Raw genomic sequence first — 15,546 nt, 5'->3', positions numbered from 1 at the left:
CCCACAGCCACCACCTCACTTAAACTCACCCTTTGCTGAAAATATCATTAATCCATTTTACACCAAGGCTCAGAGAAGTAAAGGGATTTGCCAAAGTCATGGCGGCAGCGGAAGAGGCATTATCTGAAGATACCAGGGCTGCCTGCAGATTAGTAGGTTGGCCTGGTGAGGGAGGGACTGTTTTCGGTGGCTCTGTTTGGCAGGTGAGACAACTCAGACCCCAAGTGGCTGAGTGATGTGGCTGGATTCACACAAGCAGGACCCAGGGCTAGCCGGAACACCCCGGCATCTCGCCTCCGCAGCCCAGTGCACAGACGGAGCCGTGTGTGCTGCAGCCTGGCCCCACGGGGGCCCCAAACCGGCCCCCAGTCCTCAGTGTGCCAGCTCCCAGCCAAACTGATACATTAGCGTAAGGAGTGGCAGGCACTAGTGACCAGGCAGGGCGGCTTGGGACTGGGGTCTCGGAGGTGGAGCAGGCCTGAGCACGACACCGGTGCCTCTGGCCATCGGTCCACTGCCAGCTGTGCCCTGGGACCTGGATCCCGAGCCCAGGAAGCTCCTCAGCCTCTCCCCACCGTTCCCCGCAGCTCCTGAATACCAGCACCACATCCTGGGCTCTGAGGGGAGATGCCCCTCCCGGCCCTTCCGTGCTTAGGTGAATACAACAGCTCTATGACCTTGGGCAAGTCACTAAACTTTCAAAGTCTCAGTTGACCAGGATGCCACCAGCTCTCCAGACTCAGAGGCTGGCAAGTGATGTGGGACCATCCAGTCTCAGAAATGGCCAGCACCTGCCCTCACGTCCCACCACATCTTAGCCTCCCCTCAGCTAAGACGAGCCAGGCATCTGCCCCCCATTGCTCAAGGTTGCTAGAGAAATTAAACTGGCTAAGAAAGTCCTTTGGGCCCTGAACACAACACAGGTGGGGTCATTATTACGAAGCTCCTTCATTTCCCAGCTGCTACAGACTAGATGTCTGTGTCCCTGTGAAATTCATATGTTGAGGCCCGAATCCCCACTGCGATGGGGTCTTTCGAAGGTGATTAGGTCCTTAAAGTGGCACCCTTATGAATGGGGTCAGGGCCCTTAGAAGAAGAGACATGAGAAGGAGGATCTCTCTCCACCCTGTGAGGACATAGCAAGAAGGTGACCATCCACAAACCAGGACGAGGGCCTTAGGCAGAACCCAACCACACTGGCACCCTGGTCTGCTCTCCAACCTCCAGAACTTCAGGAAATCACTGTTTGTTGTTTAAGCCCTGACGTCTGCAGTATTCTGTTATGACAGCCTGAGCTGGACGGTACCTACGGTGTCTAGGGGATAGAGTACTATGTAGTATATGCTGCAGAGTATAGACTATATAGTATGTGGTATATAAAACAGTACTTGAGCTGAAGGAAGCCTTGGACCCCTTTTAGAAAGCGTCCCAGGGGTGCCTGGGTGGCTCAGTCGGTTAGGCCGCCAGTTCTTGATTTCGGCTCAGGTCATGATCTCATGGTCATGGGATCAAGTCCCACATTGGGCTCCATGATCCTCTCTCTCCCTCTGCCCCTCCCCCACTTCTCCTCCCTCTCTCTCTCGCTCAAAAAAAAAAAAAAAGAAAAAGAAAAGAAGAGAAAAGAGAGAAGAGAAAAGAAAAGAAAAGGAAAAAGAAAAGAAAAAGAAAAAGAAAAAGAAAAAAAAAGAAAAAGAAAGAAAGAAAGCATCCCAGACTGGGGCAGCCCCTGTAAACTTTCCTCTACATGAATCACTCTGGGCCTTAGAGACAGAAGTATCAGGGTTGGCACGTTTTAATGCGGTACTTTCTTTTCCTTTGGCATCATCTATGTTTTTTGTTCCTTCGTGGCGAATTTTCTTCCAGGATCAGGTGCTTGTCTAGCTTTGGCTTTATCGCGACCTCAGCAACGAATATGGCAGAACACATGGTATGACCTCAGGAACTGAGAAGTGCTTAGTGACAAGGGTAAAGGTGAAGGTGATGATGACAGTGATGGGATGATTGCGATCAGGGCTGCCACACGTGTATATGGTGGTGTTAGGGAAAGGCCCCACTCTGGGCAGGTGCAGCCTGCCTCTGACCTTGTGGGAAGAAAATCGTGCCTTTTCCTGCAGGTGGGCACAGGCTCATGTGTCCTGCACAGAGCACAGTGGTGGTGGTGGTGCCAGTGTCAGGCTGAAGAAGCATGTGGATGTAGGGAAGGCCCATGGGGAGGCAGGGAGGGTGCTGGGAAGCGGTGGGAGGGTGGGAGTTTTCGGTGGGGGTGAGGGGTATTGTGGCTGACTGCACCAACGTGGCAAAATCTGAGCTTCCTGCCAAGAGTTGGGTCGGGGGTACATCCATTCAGGCTAGGAGGGCACCCAGGTGGTGAGGTCACTCGCCCTGGCCCCGACACTACGGCACCCAGGTGTGGTTGCTGAGAGGAAGGCTGGACGTTGCTGGGAGAGGCTGCTGAACACTTGTGTGTCCCTGCTGTGGGCTGGAGCCACAGGCCACCCGCAAGTCAGCTGCACTACACAAATATTTGTTTTGCTCTTTGTACCTCATTAAAACCCCCGTTTACGATGTTGGTTCTGACCGTGGGGGTTGAGTACTTCATTTCCAGGCCCTGCAAGGCTTGCTGGGTGGGCAGCCTGGGCAGCTTGCTCTCTGTGCCCCGCAGGGCACTTGGGGGAGGCTCCGTATCTTCTGGCCACAGTGTGGAGACAGAGCGACATGTCCTCTACCTCGGCCAACCCCTTCTCATCACAGATGAGTTTCCTTATCTGTGCAATGGGTCAATAACTGCCAGCTCCCAGGGCTGTCTTGGGGATAAGGAGAGATGATGTCCACAGCTGGTACACAGTAGGTACTAAATGCATGTTGGTTCCTTTCCTTCCCTCTCTTCCCCAGCCTTCAAAGACAGAGTTGATTTCTCAGTCCTGGGGAGAGACCAGAAACTGGAGTTTCTGCCAAGGCCTCTTCTTGGGGCCTAGTTGAGTTCCCTCCCAGGGACTCGTCTTCTCCTCAGGGAAAAAGAATAACTTCTCCTTGTGTCGCAGGGACCAGTGGCCACACTGAGGTCAGCAATCCCAGGCCTGAGAGGATGGCTGCTGCATGTGTATCCCGGGAAGAGCCTGGAGGTGCCCAAACTGAGGGTCATGCTGAGCCCCTTCCTGGGGCGCATAGAGAGGGCCAACCCCCTGCCCCGAGGACCACTCCTTGATTCCAGAAGATAGAAAAATTGAGGCCCATGGGAGAGGAGACTCATCAGGAGGCTCGGCCTTGGCCCAGCCTCCTGCCTCCAGCCTTCCTCCCCAGGATGGCTTCCCTGCTCCTGACGGAAAGAAGAGGATTCTGGGATGGGTTGCTGGGGTGCAGGGCCTGCAGGGGAACATCCGGAGGGGGGGCGACCAAGGTTTCTAACAATAGCCTCTGTGCCTGTAACAAGCTCACACCTCAGAGGGAGGGAAGAGGCTTGGCTGGGAGAGGCTTGGGTGGAGGATGCTGACCTAGATCGCCTGGGATGGAGGCAGAGGCTGGCATCCTCTGAGAGGGTGGCTGTCACCTGCCAGGACCTCCCCCTCCCCTAACTCCCAACACCTGCTAATACCACTAGAGAACTGTCTGATGGGGGGCTGAAGCCTGGGGGTCAGGAGTCTAGCATCTTACAGCTTCACCAGGGGTTATTTCCTCTTCACAGGTGGCTACCATTCTACCTGCCACCCGGGGCTGAAGACCATGTCCTCAGGATCAGCTAACACGATCCTTGCCGACAGAGGCTGGAGTGGGGACCAAGCTCCCACCTCCTAGACTATCAGAGCACACCTGATGGTTGGGGAAAGTGAAGCCTAGAAAAGGAAAGAGAGTCACATATGGAGTTAGAGGAGGAGACAGAGCAGGGTTTTCTCTACCAAATACCTCCTTTCCCATGTTTCATGTAGACCTGGGACCTCAAGGGTCTCCCTGCTCTTGCCTCCAGGCCAAGTTGAGGCTAGAAGCCCGAGGACTGGGGCAGGCTATTGAGGATGTGGAGACAGGGTTTCTGGGACCAGCTGGGAAAACCCAATTCAATCCCAGGGGTCCAATGGGAGCCCTTGGTTGGGCGGTGTGCCCGGCAGAAGCCAGCTCAAAGCAATTTCCTCCCCAGCTGATAGGCAAGATAACAGTGTATGTGGAGGGGGTGGGGAGTCATCCATCTGGCCTCCTGGGATCTCCCTTCTGCCCACAAGATTGAGTACCAACTTCTAGTTCAGAGCCCTGACCTGAGGCCTCCTGGGGCCTCTGTCTGCCCCAGGAAAGGGCCAGGGCAAGAGCCTGCCTGACCAGTTCTGGATAGCCCAGAGAGGCAGCAGGGACAGAAGCCCTGGACAGAGCTCCCAGGACGCATGGTGCAGGGACAGTAAAGAAGCACTTAGTTTCTATTCTCAGGCTCATCCTGCTGAGCCCCTGGCCATTCTGCCACTTCTCCCCAGATATCATGGCCCTCAGGGCCCAGGCATGAGGAAGGAGTAAGGATGGCTTCCAGGGGGCAGGGGCCTGGAGACATGAACCAATGCCAGAGAAGGCACAGAGTGGCTATTTCTCTGCTTTTAATGACAGTTTAGCTGTAAGTTCAAGACAAACAGAAGGTCGGGGTGTGGTGGTGTCTTAGGGACTGAGGGAACCAGCGTGGTCCAGTATTTCGACTTGGACGAGCCTGTTAGGGCATTCTAGGAAATATGCTTCCATTCTTCCTCCGCAGCCACTCAAAGGGGCCCAGCCACCGTCCCCTCCCCCTGCCCGGCACTGTCCCCTGTCAGGCCTGAGCTCAGCCCCACATGCCAACATCTCTCCATAGCTGGATGTCCCATGGTTACCTCAAACCCGACCTGTCACACAGAACCCCTCACGCCACCCATCGACCCGCTCCGCTGCCTGCCTTCCCAATCTCGGCTGGGAGTCATCCCTAACAGAGGGACAGGTAACAGAATCAAAGTCACCCCGCATTCAGGTGACCTAAGAACGCAGGGAGTGCATGGAACCCGGAATCAGGAGGCCCAGGTCCAAGACCCTAACACTGGGGCAGCTGACTCTTCTGACCCCTGTCCTCGCTGACAAACAGGAATAATAAATCTTGCCTGGCTTGCCTTGCCAGATAGGTTTGGCGAGCCAATAAGATAAGGGTTAGAAAGTATTTGAGAAAAGCAACCCCTCCCATAGAGGTATAGAGGATTATTAAGACAAGTGATTGGGGAGGGGCATTTATCAGATAGTTCACCAGGCTTTGTGCTAAGCATTTGGTAAATATCATCCCATTTAATTCTCAAGGCAATCCAGTGAGGATTAGACCCACTTTGCAGATAAGAGATTGAGGCTCAGGGAGGCAAGGTGGCACCAAGGTCACAGAGCCAGGCAGTGTGGAGCCAGGATCTTCATTCAGGTCTGAGAAGTGTAAAGCCCTGTGGCCGTTCACTGCACCAGACTTCTCATTGCTGGGAGTCAAGAGAGCTAACTGGGTTCTGCTCCAGCTCTTCCAGAGGCCTGCCGCATGACCTTGGGCAAGTCATTGCCCCTCCTCTGTCAGCAGGAATAATGCAAATTTTCCTAGGCAAGGAAAATTTCTGCCATGCAGGGATGCTGCCAGGCCGGTGTAGGCACTTCTGCAGCACAGGTGTTCATGACACCTCCGACCTCAATCTGCCAGTGCCCTAACCATCAGCCATGTGTGCTATTTGCCCAGGGCCCAGGCTGTTGCTGGGGTGGGGTGGGGTGGGGGCTTTGTGTCCTGAGCATAGGAACTTCTGTCCAACCAAGCAGAGGGGTCCTGGAGACCAGAAGACCAGCAGTGAGCCACGGCAAAAAAATACATCTCTGTAGAAGCTTCCCCAGGCTACAGCCTGCTCCAGACCCCAAGGTGGGCAGCCTCACAGAGTATGCCTACCTCCGCCCTGACACTTCCAGGCTGGTCTGCCTGCCGCCGCCGCCAAAAGGTGTAAGGTGGATGGTGGCAGACACAGACAGAAGCGCTTGCAAGGTCACCTGCTTTTTCTCAAACGCCAGCCCATAGCCCTCCTCTTGTCCTTCCCACAGATGACTGCATTCAGCCCATGGCTGAGTTAGGTTTGTTCAGAACAGTGTTTTTTTACACCCAGTCCTTTTACAATTTTTTATTTAGTTTCTGTAGCCAGTGCTCTGCCCACAGCCCCTAGGATCCCTTTACAGTTTGTGCACACACAACTCCAGTCTCCTCGGAGCTTTTCACTCCCTATGGCTAGCACCTGCGGCTCTTTGTCGGAGACCTGCCCCAGGCTGCTGGAAGCCGCTTCGCCTGCTAGCACTGAGCGCAGGAAGTACCCTGAACTAATGACAGACAGGCAAGGGGATATAAAAACTCCAACTTCTTTGCCCTGACTGGGACAACTCAGAGGTGTGAGGTAAGAGGTGTGAGGTATGCTGTCCCCAGAACTCCCCATGGGACTTTGCTTGATGTCACCCTTGTTTGGCCTCCTTCCTTCTTTCGTGTGTCCCTCTTCCTTAGTCCCCCACCAGATGATTCCTGGAAACACTCCCCACCTCAACCCCACTGAGAGAAAAGCCACTTTCATGCAAATCCTCACCTCAGGGTCTGCTCCAGAAGAACTCCCAGGATACCTAATAGAGTTGCCTACAAAATTTGCACAAAAATCCAGATTTCTGCATCCCATGGTCAACCTATAGATCTAGCAACCCTGGGCCCTTTCTCACTTGGCAACAAGTGGCCAGAGCAGAGTAGAGGCAGACAGAAAATGTTTTCTTCAGTTTTCCCCAGTCTACCACACTCTCTACTGCCTTCAGCTGGCCCTTTTCACCCATTCGCGTTCCCTGCCTGGCCCCTGCCAGCTCATGAGTTTGCATTTCCTACAATATAGTCCAATGGTTAACAGTGCAGGCTTTGGAATCCAGGTTCATCAATTACTGATTCTGTGACTTGATATAAATCCCTTAAACTTTCTGCCTCTCGGTTTCCTTATGTAAAAAACGATGTACCTATATGATACTCTCTACAGTTGTTAGAGACTTCAATGGGATACTGCCTGTAAAGTGAGTTTTACAGTATCTAGCACATAAGAGGTCAAGATATTACTACTATTTGTCCTCTCGGAGCAGATGTGCCTGCTACAATCTGACAGCCCAAATCCAACTATCTGAGATTACCTGGGGGCCCCTTACTCCCCCTGGGGGTAAGATACCCCTTCCCCCAAGATGTTTGGGTCTGACCACTCACCTCTTCCCACTGATGAATATATCGAATGAGGCGGGAGAGACGCAAGAGGCGCAGGAGGCTGAGGATCTTGGTGAAGCGGACAATGCGCAAGGCCCGGGCAGTCTTATAGACCTCTGAGTCAATGCGTGTCTCCACGATGAGGAAAATGTAGTCCACAGGGATGGACGAGATGAAATCTACCACGAACCAGCTTTTGAGGTACTTCATCTTAATCCGCTGCGGATCCAGGATGATCTCTGTGTTGTCCTCCACCACGATCCCTGTGCGGAAGTTGAGGACCAAGTCGATGAGGAAGAACGTGTCCGACACCACATTGAAGACGATCCAGGGTGTGGTGTTCTCATCCTTGAAGAAGGTGATGCCCACGGGAATGATGATTAGGTTTCCAACCATCAGCAGCAGCATGGTCAGGTCCCAATAAAATCTGCCCAGAGACACAGGGGTCAGTCGCCAGGAGGACAGACAGAATGAGTTACAGACTATGGGAGAAAACTCCAAGGGACAGCAAACATTGAAGAAGGAAGTCTCGGGAGGTTCTGAGTCACTGGGTGAGAAATGCACATGGGTACCAGGGGAAGATATGGAGATTGGCATAGAAAGGCTCTTCCTTCACTAAGGATACCCTCTGCCTGCCCCTCTGTCTGCTCCCCTGACCCCATCCCCACTCCCCAGTGGGATTCAGGCTGAAAAGCAAACCACAACGATGATGTCCAGAGAGAAGTGCAAAGCTATTTTAGCAGCAGGAGTAGCTCGCCCCACAACACCCCAGGCTCAGGCTTAGCTGCTCCATTCTCCCTGAGGGTCAGCTGTGGTCTGAGACAGGCTGGCAGGCAGACATGCTACAGACCGTGACCAGAGAGCAGGGGAGGTCCAGACACACAGCAAGTGTCTGGGTGGAAGGATGCTTGGGATCCAGTCCCAGCTCTGTCATTGACATGCTGTGTGACATCAAGCAGGTGGCCTCCCTGCTCTGGGCCCCATTTCTTCACTGTGCAATCAGGGATGGAGCCTCAATGCTTTGTTCTATAATTCTGAACTGGCCCTCATCCACACTGACTTTCTGGGGTCCCCCTTTAGGCTATTTCTTATTGCCAGAAAATGTCTGACCATCTCTCTTCTCAGAGGTTTGCATCCTAGGGTTAGGGAAGGACAGTGAAATCTTCAAGGGCAGGAAGTGTTAATAAGGGGATTTCAGGTACCAGTGAGGTGCCACTCGATGCAATGGAGTGAGATCAGTGGGGGCTTTAGAGTATCATTTCTCCTAATGCATCAAAGCAACTGCAAGTGTTTCCTGCGGGAGGTGGGGAGGGCCCCTCAGGGTGAAGCCACCTGGCTCATCAGGAGCCCCTTTGGAGTGTGCAGACAGCACAGATAGGCACAGACCCATGTCCAGAAGGTGTGATCAATCAATCCCAGGGACCCTGCCTGAATACCAACCACCCTAGGGCTGGCCCCAAGATCTAACACTTGCACTGCCCAGCTATTTCTCTCTGCTATTAATTTAGACAGTTACACGATGATAGATAAAGGTATTAAGTCAGGAAGAAATAAGCATGTTCTCCCCCAAGAGAAATAACCTTTCAGGCATCTTTAATTCTCAACTACACAAAAGCCAGGAGGGAGTGGGAGACAAAAAGACAAGCTTTCCTCGAGTCTTCAGAGGGTCCAAAGTGCTCCTGCCAGAAGAGTTCCAGGTTTGGAAAAATATTACTTCCCAGCAAAATGTTTCCTTTGCCAAATGCAAAATGGTGCTATGAGTCAAGGAGAGGGTAGGGCCTGCTTCACTAAAGGTGGGCAAGACAGCTGTCCCACAACACACAGCTCAGGGAAGCACAGCTTCTGGAAAGGCAGCTTTGGAGAGCTCTTTTGAAAGCCATGCCATTTAGGGCCTCAAGAAAAGACTTCAAGTCAGGAGCCTCTCAGGCTAAATATTCTCATTCTAAGGCTAGTGCCAAGAGGTCAACTTCAGCTCCTTCCTTGCTCTACAGCCCACCACCCTTTCTCCAGCCCCAATACCCCTATGCCATCTGGGAGAACCCAATCTATGACCCAAGAACCCACCCCAGTCATCACACCCACTACACAGAATACAGCACATCCTGCTAATGACTCGTGGGCCCCAAGAGAATGGTTTCAGCTTCTACGGGGTGTTCCTGAGCTGTGTATACTCTCTACACAGCCTCATGCATGTCATTCAAAGACAGCTGCAGATGCTCATTGGAAGCCACAAACAGGTATCCCCATTCACACACACAGTATGGAAACACCCCTATATACACATGGCCACCATTCCTTTTCATTTAATCTCTTGGAAAAAACAAAACAAAACAAAACAAAACTGGCATAGAGAGACTACTGAGGGCCTTGTGGCCCTCTGTACATAAAGCTAATAATACACCCAGGCTAGAAGAGTTTCTAAAATTAACAGAGCGGGCGCAAAGCGGCTGGGAGTGCTGACTCGGGCAGGCCTGCCACTCCAGCGGGTTTCTACACTTTTCCCAGCTCTAGTTCCCTCAATTACAGACCAAATTTGAGACAGTAATTAACAGGAGAATGTTTGCATTTAGTGGTCTTCATAAAACCAAATTACATGAGGGAAAAACAACCATTTCCTTGCATTCTGACTAATTATTTCAATCGTGAGTTTCCAGATGCTAAGGGATATTTCTGGTGCCTGATCTGGGCTGGGGTCGGAATACTGGAGCATTCCTCCCCACAAACCACTATCCTGAAGCATCACAGAACTACCCAAAAGGCAGCATAATATAGTGGGAAGAAAGGCTTTCAGAGCCAGCCAACCTGGGTTCAACTCCTGGTTCCATCATTTACTAGCAAGTCACTTAATCTCTCGATGCTTCAGTTTCCTCGTCTGCTCAATGAGGATAATAACAGTACCAAACTGGCAGAATTGTTGTAAGAATGAAATGAATTGATGTTTGTAAAATGCTCTGGCCTATGCCTATCTGTATCACTAAGTGAGGTAACAAATTCACAGGAAAGAGGTGAGAGAGGTGAGGGAGGTGAGGGAGGAAGATGAAATCTTCCAAGGAAGAGCCAAAGCAAAGCATCTACTTGGGGGTGGGGGTCGAAGGGAGCTTAGAATGATTCTGGGAGAATCCAGGAGTGGAAGTCAAGGACCACAATATTCTGTGAACGGTCAGACAACAGAACCAATCTACCTTGGCAGACAGATGCCCTGACCTCAGGGAGCTCATGGTCCAGTCAGACAGAGCACAAGGCTTAGTTAGAAGACAAGTTGAGCAATGATGTAAGAAACCATCCCAGGCAGCAGCCCATGCAGCTGAGAAGGTGAACTCCTGGTGGCCCAGAAGGGCGAGGCCAGAAAGTGTTCCTGGAGGAGCTGGTCTTTGGAACCTGTCCTTGGCCTTAGAGACGACCTCTCCTTACTCTTGCAAGATGATTCCACAGACAACCAAAAGCAGGGCTGGACGAGGGGTGAGGAAATGGTTCAGCACCACGGACAGCTCCCAGCGCCAGCGAGCCCCATTCTGTTGGTCCAGCCAGGGGCGGTTTGCAACAGCCTCCCCACTGCATCCTCTGCTCCCTGGGCCCCTCTTCTTGCCAACCCCAGTGATTAGAAGCATCTCAAGTGATTCCTTAATATCCCTGGGCTTTGTTACGGGGGCTCCTTAGTGACCGAATTCATAAAGCCTCCAAAACATTTTACATGTATCAAGCGCTTGCTTTGTGCTTTCCATGCATTACTTCATTTAATCCACACCAGCACTGAGGTGGCTGTTAACATCTGTATTTTGCAGATGATGACACTGAGGCTCAGAGAGAAATATCTACCTAAGACCACACAGCTAGTGAGGAAAAGAACGAGATTCAGAGAGGTCTGGGGGACTTGAGAGCCTGACTGCTTAGGATTTTAGGCACCTCAATGGGATGCAGGGAGGGAACAAGTCTTACTGGCATCTCTGCATCACACTAGGGAGGTAGCCTATCACAGCAGGTGTGGTCCTCTCTTGTAGACGAGAGAGGAGAAGAGATATGGTGACAGATGGTGACTACACTTATAGTGGTGAGCACTGAATAATGTATAGAATTGTTGAATCACTGTGTTCTACACCTGAAAGGAATATAACATTGCATGTCTGCTAAACCTCAATAAGAAAATTTTAAAAAGAGGCAGAAGAGAGACTTGTGAAGAGGTTTTGAGGAGACCCATCCTCCTGATGTCAGAGCCCTCTGAGGTGCTTCCTAGGTGGGGGAAGTAGCACACCTTTCAAATATTAAAAGCACCTTGGTCATCAGCAACCAGGTACAGTTGTGTGAATCTGTAAAAGGGGAAAACTAAGGTCCATGGAGGAACAGTAACATTTCCAAAACCTTGAGCTTGATGCCCCCTATTTCCCTAGCACCTCACTGCCCCTGGAGTCATGCATAATTAAATTCCACAATCCAGGGTACACACTCCATGGTAGCGTGTGGCAAGCCCTGGCAGGGAAGTCATGGACAGCCAGACTCAGACATGCTGGAGTTGGCAGATGCCTGCACTAGAGGCCTTGTTCTCTCCAAAGCCAGAGGACCCTCCCGTATCCCAGTGTTCTCAAAAATAAAAGGAAGCCCTGGCCAGCAACACACCTCACCGCGGTTTCAGCCCCATGATCCCAGGCCTGTCCTCCCTCATTCCTGGACCTTCCTTCCCACCTGGCCATCCAAGCAGGCAGGTGGCCTCTCAGCAGGCGGATGTGGCCCGAAGGCCAGCTTTGGAGGAGGTCTCATGTGCAGAAGGAACGGGGGATGGCAAAAAGCCAAGCAGCCCTTTTACACTGACACCTGGAGCATTTCATCATTTGGTCTGAGAGGAAGGTGATGGTCTCAAGGGAGCCGAGGGAAGCGAAGATAGGAGGCTCCTGATCCTGAACGCAGAGACTCAAGGACCAGACCAAGGGCCCTCTTCTTTCCTAGAGGCTGAGAGGAGTGAAGGGTAATAAAATGGGAGCAGGAGAAGTAGAAGCCGAATAGGGATGGCCTCCTTCAGCCTCCTCTTGCCCACATATGCCCATGCTTGCCCGTGAACACATATGCTCATGCACACAAATGCATGCACATGCACACACATGCACATACCTGCACACGTGCACATGCACACACCCACCCCTGAATACATTTTTGCACACGTTTCATCTATGTGCTCCTGTTAATTTTTCCCTCATACACACATGTTTGCATACATTCCCTGGGACTCCTGCCAGCTGGAAGAAAGAGTGTCAGCGTTTTGCCCATTACATTCTTTTCCATCCTTCAGGATTCATCTGAAGGGCTACTTCTTCCAGGCTTCTCCAACCTCTCACTGATGGAGCCTCAGCCCAGCCTGAGCCCTGGCTTTGGACCTCCTAGAACGCTGCATCTCCCTGAGGGCAAGGGCCTTGTCCCAGACAATGCTGACTGCAGGCCAGGGTCCCCATGCTCTCTCCCCGGTGAGTGGCACACCCAGGGCCCCATCTTCTACCCCCTCCCTCTGTGTAGACACCTCTCCTAGCGCCAGGCCTGCATTCCCACCTGCCACCTAGAGGGCCCGCTGGCTCCTGCACCCAAGTCCAAGGCTGAACTCAGCATCTTCCTCCTCAGAACTAAATGGTACAGTCAGCATTTCAATCACCTGGGCTTAAAACCACAAAGCTGTCCTCAGCTGCTTTCTCTTTCCCGCAGGCCCCATATGCAGTGACAAGTCTTGTCCAGCTTCCTCTACGATGGCTTCTGGATCTGTCCCTGACTGCTCTGTTCTAGATCAGTTCCTCACTGCTCCTCACCTGGACCCATGTCCCTGCTGCCTACCTGAATCTAGCCTCCACACTCTTTCCTTCCAACTCACATGATCTCTGGGTTATCTTCCCAAATATTATGATTACATCACTCCTTGCAAGCTTGAGCAGACTCCCACAACTACAGAAGAAAGTTGAAGCTCCAAGATCTGGCCTCGCCTGTGCCCTACTTCTCCTGCTTCCTTCCCAGTAGCCACCAGACACCCGACCCCTGGCTCTATCGCCATCCACATTCTCACTTCTCCTTCTCTTGAGAACCACCCCAGCCTCCTGAACCCCCAGCTTGTGAAATCCCTTCCCTGTTTGACTGCCTCCTCCTCCGGGAAGTTTGTGTAGCCATGCTGTGTGCCTGGGAGCAGCTGTCGCATCCTGCCCCTTTCAGCAGGCTCCCCTCTCTGCCTCCCAACAAATCACAGAAACCAGAAATCCGGGAGTCCTCGTGTCTGAGACAGGGATGGCAGCGGGGAGACCCCTTGGGTTCCCAAGCCATCCCTTGGTGTTCCAGGCCCAGCACAGACGACTGCCCCACGTGACAGTGAAGACAACGAAACTGGAGGGGGCCAGGGGCCAGTGTTTTTTGGAGACTTATTATTTGCCAGGCACTCATCTGAATACCTTATATGGATTATCTTATTTAATCCTCATAAAAACTCCATGAGGGAGATACTAGGATTGTGCCTATTTTACAGATGAGGAGACTAAGGCACAAGTTGAGAAGTTTGCTATAGATGGTACGTCAAGAATTGAAGCCCGAAGAGCCTGCCTCCAGAATCCCACTTCTAACTACTCTACAGAAATATCAATCTGGCTCGTAGTATTTTCCTCTCTCCCAAACTCTGTACCTCCTTCTGCTTCTCCTCCCCTCACTGAACTTGTCTCCTGTGCTCTCTTCACCTGCATCCTCCACCTCTTTACTTCCTGACCCCTCCGGCGCTTCCCTTAAACAAGCCTTCGCTGTGTCCTAAGGACGTCACTCTCCCAGGGCCACACACCTCAGCGTCGGGGGTGGGGTCGGCATCCTCCCCGCTCCACGAAGTGCCACTTCCTGCCGGCGCTGGAATGTTTTCAAGATCTTGAGAGCATCCTGTCATTTTCTGGCCATCCTGCCAACATCCATCTGCCACCCTTGGGGACCCTGGCAGTGCTGACACTTGGTTCACAACCTCCCATTCCACTCCAAACCCTGCCATCGCCCTGGGTGACTTCTACTCCGTATATCAACCCAAACGCCCAGCTCCTCGGTGGCTTGGTGCCCTGACTCTAATGACCACACATCAGTCACCCGCTCCTGAAGTGTGGGATGGACCATGTCACCGTCCCCAGTTCTTCCATCTCTCGCCCCAACCCCCTTTCCCTCCAGCTCTCCTAGCCAGTCATGCTAAGTCTATTCCTTAGTGTCTGTCCCAGGAACCGTGAGTCACAGAACCCTCTGCCCCCTCTCCTCCCCTGAGACATACTGGTCCAGCTCATCCACCTTTCTCACCCAGTCCTTCTGGCACCCACTTCACAAGGTCACACACTGGCTGGGGACCACCATTCACCCTTTTCGTGCTTCACGAAACTGCAGAAAACCCCACCACCTCAGACCCGTCCTACTAAATATTTAAGCACCTCGGCTCCTGTGCCTCACTTTCCTCATCAAGGCTTCCATACTCAGCCGGCCTTCCCCTCCACCAGCCCAGCCTTCCAGGAGACCCTAGGAAACACCCGCCACCCTGCTCCTCCAGCAGCCATTTCAAATCACCTCCTCTCCTCAAAGCTCTGAAACTACTTTTCCGCCCATCTCAGCAGAGAACACCGTCTTCTACTTCTTAGAGAAAAGAGAAGCCACCAGAATGTCCCCTTTCTCTTTCTGCCGCCAGACCCCTACCCTGCTTGCCTCTCCCTCATCCACCTCCCTCCTCCGGTCCCAAAGGCTTCGGTGACTCCTCCACCTGCCTCTTGACACCCATCCCCTCCCCCTCCCCAGGGATGCTGACCCATAGGTTACCCCTCCCTTGTCTGTATCTTCAGTCTCCCTCTCTACCCATCCCTTCCCATCAGCTTGTTCTTTTAAGCTCCCTTCATTAAAAAAAGTAAAATGGAACCACTCCGGATCCCCGCTGCCTTATCTCTTCTCCCCTCAGAAATGAGCCTCCTGGAAGAGGCGCCTCTCCCTCACTTCCCACACTCCTGTCGGCCCCCCAGACCAAAGCACTGGGTGCTTCGCGGTCTGTTCCTGGCTGACCCTCGCTGCGGGTCACTCTGCGGAGGCCCCTCGCCCCGCTGGGCCTTCTCCCTTTTTTCGGCCTCTCTTTATCCTTCCCCTGAAGGGGCTCCTCTTCCTCTGCAAGACCTTTAAGTGCTTTTGTTCCTCTGGGCCCCGGCCCCTTCTCTCTCTACACGCCGTCCCAGGGTGACCTCACCAACTCCCAAGGCCTCCGTTGTTCGGCCTCTCTCTAAAGCTCCACACCCACGTGTTCGCCTGCCAACCACCCCTTTAAACCTGTATGTTGTGCAGGAACCTCATTCTTGCCACATCCAGGCATG

At 52.6% G+C, this 15,546-nt stretch overlaps 1 protein-coding gene across 1 annotated transcript in view; it reads right to left on the bottom strand.

The window, feature by feature from the left end:
• HCN4 (hyperpolarization activated cyclic nucleotide gated potassium channel 4) overlaps window positions 1–15,546 on the bottom strand; it is a 45,655-nt gene that overhangs the window by 12,894 nt on the left and 17,215 nt on the right. Inside the window, exon 2 of the mRNA XM_060618103.3 lies at window positions 7,226–7,649. Coding sequence (XP_060474086.3) covers window positions 7,226–7,649 — 424 coding nt within the window. The remainder of the gene's footprint in view (window positions 1–7,225; window positions 7,650–15,546) is intronic.

This window comes from Panthera onca, chromosome B3, assembly GCF_046562875.1.
Source record: "Panthera onca isolate mPanOnc1 chromosome B3, mPanOnc1 haplotype 2, whole genome shotgun sequence".
Taxonomy (NCBI): Eukaryota; Metazoa; Chordata; class Mammalia; order Carnivora; family Felidae; genus Panthera; species Panthera onca.
The sequence above is the reverse complement of the archived record's forward strand: the minus strand, read 5'-3'. Positions and strand labels throughout refer to the sequence as shown.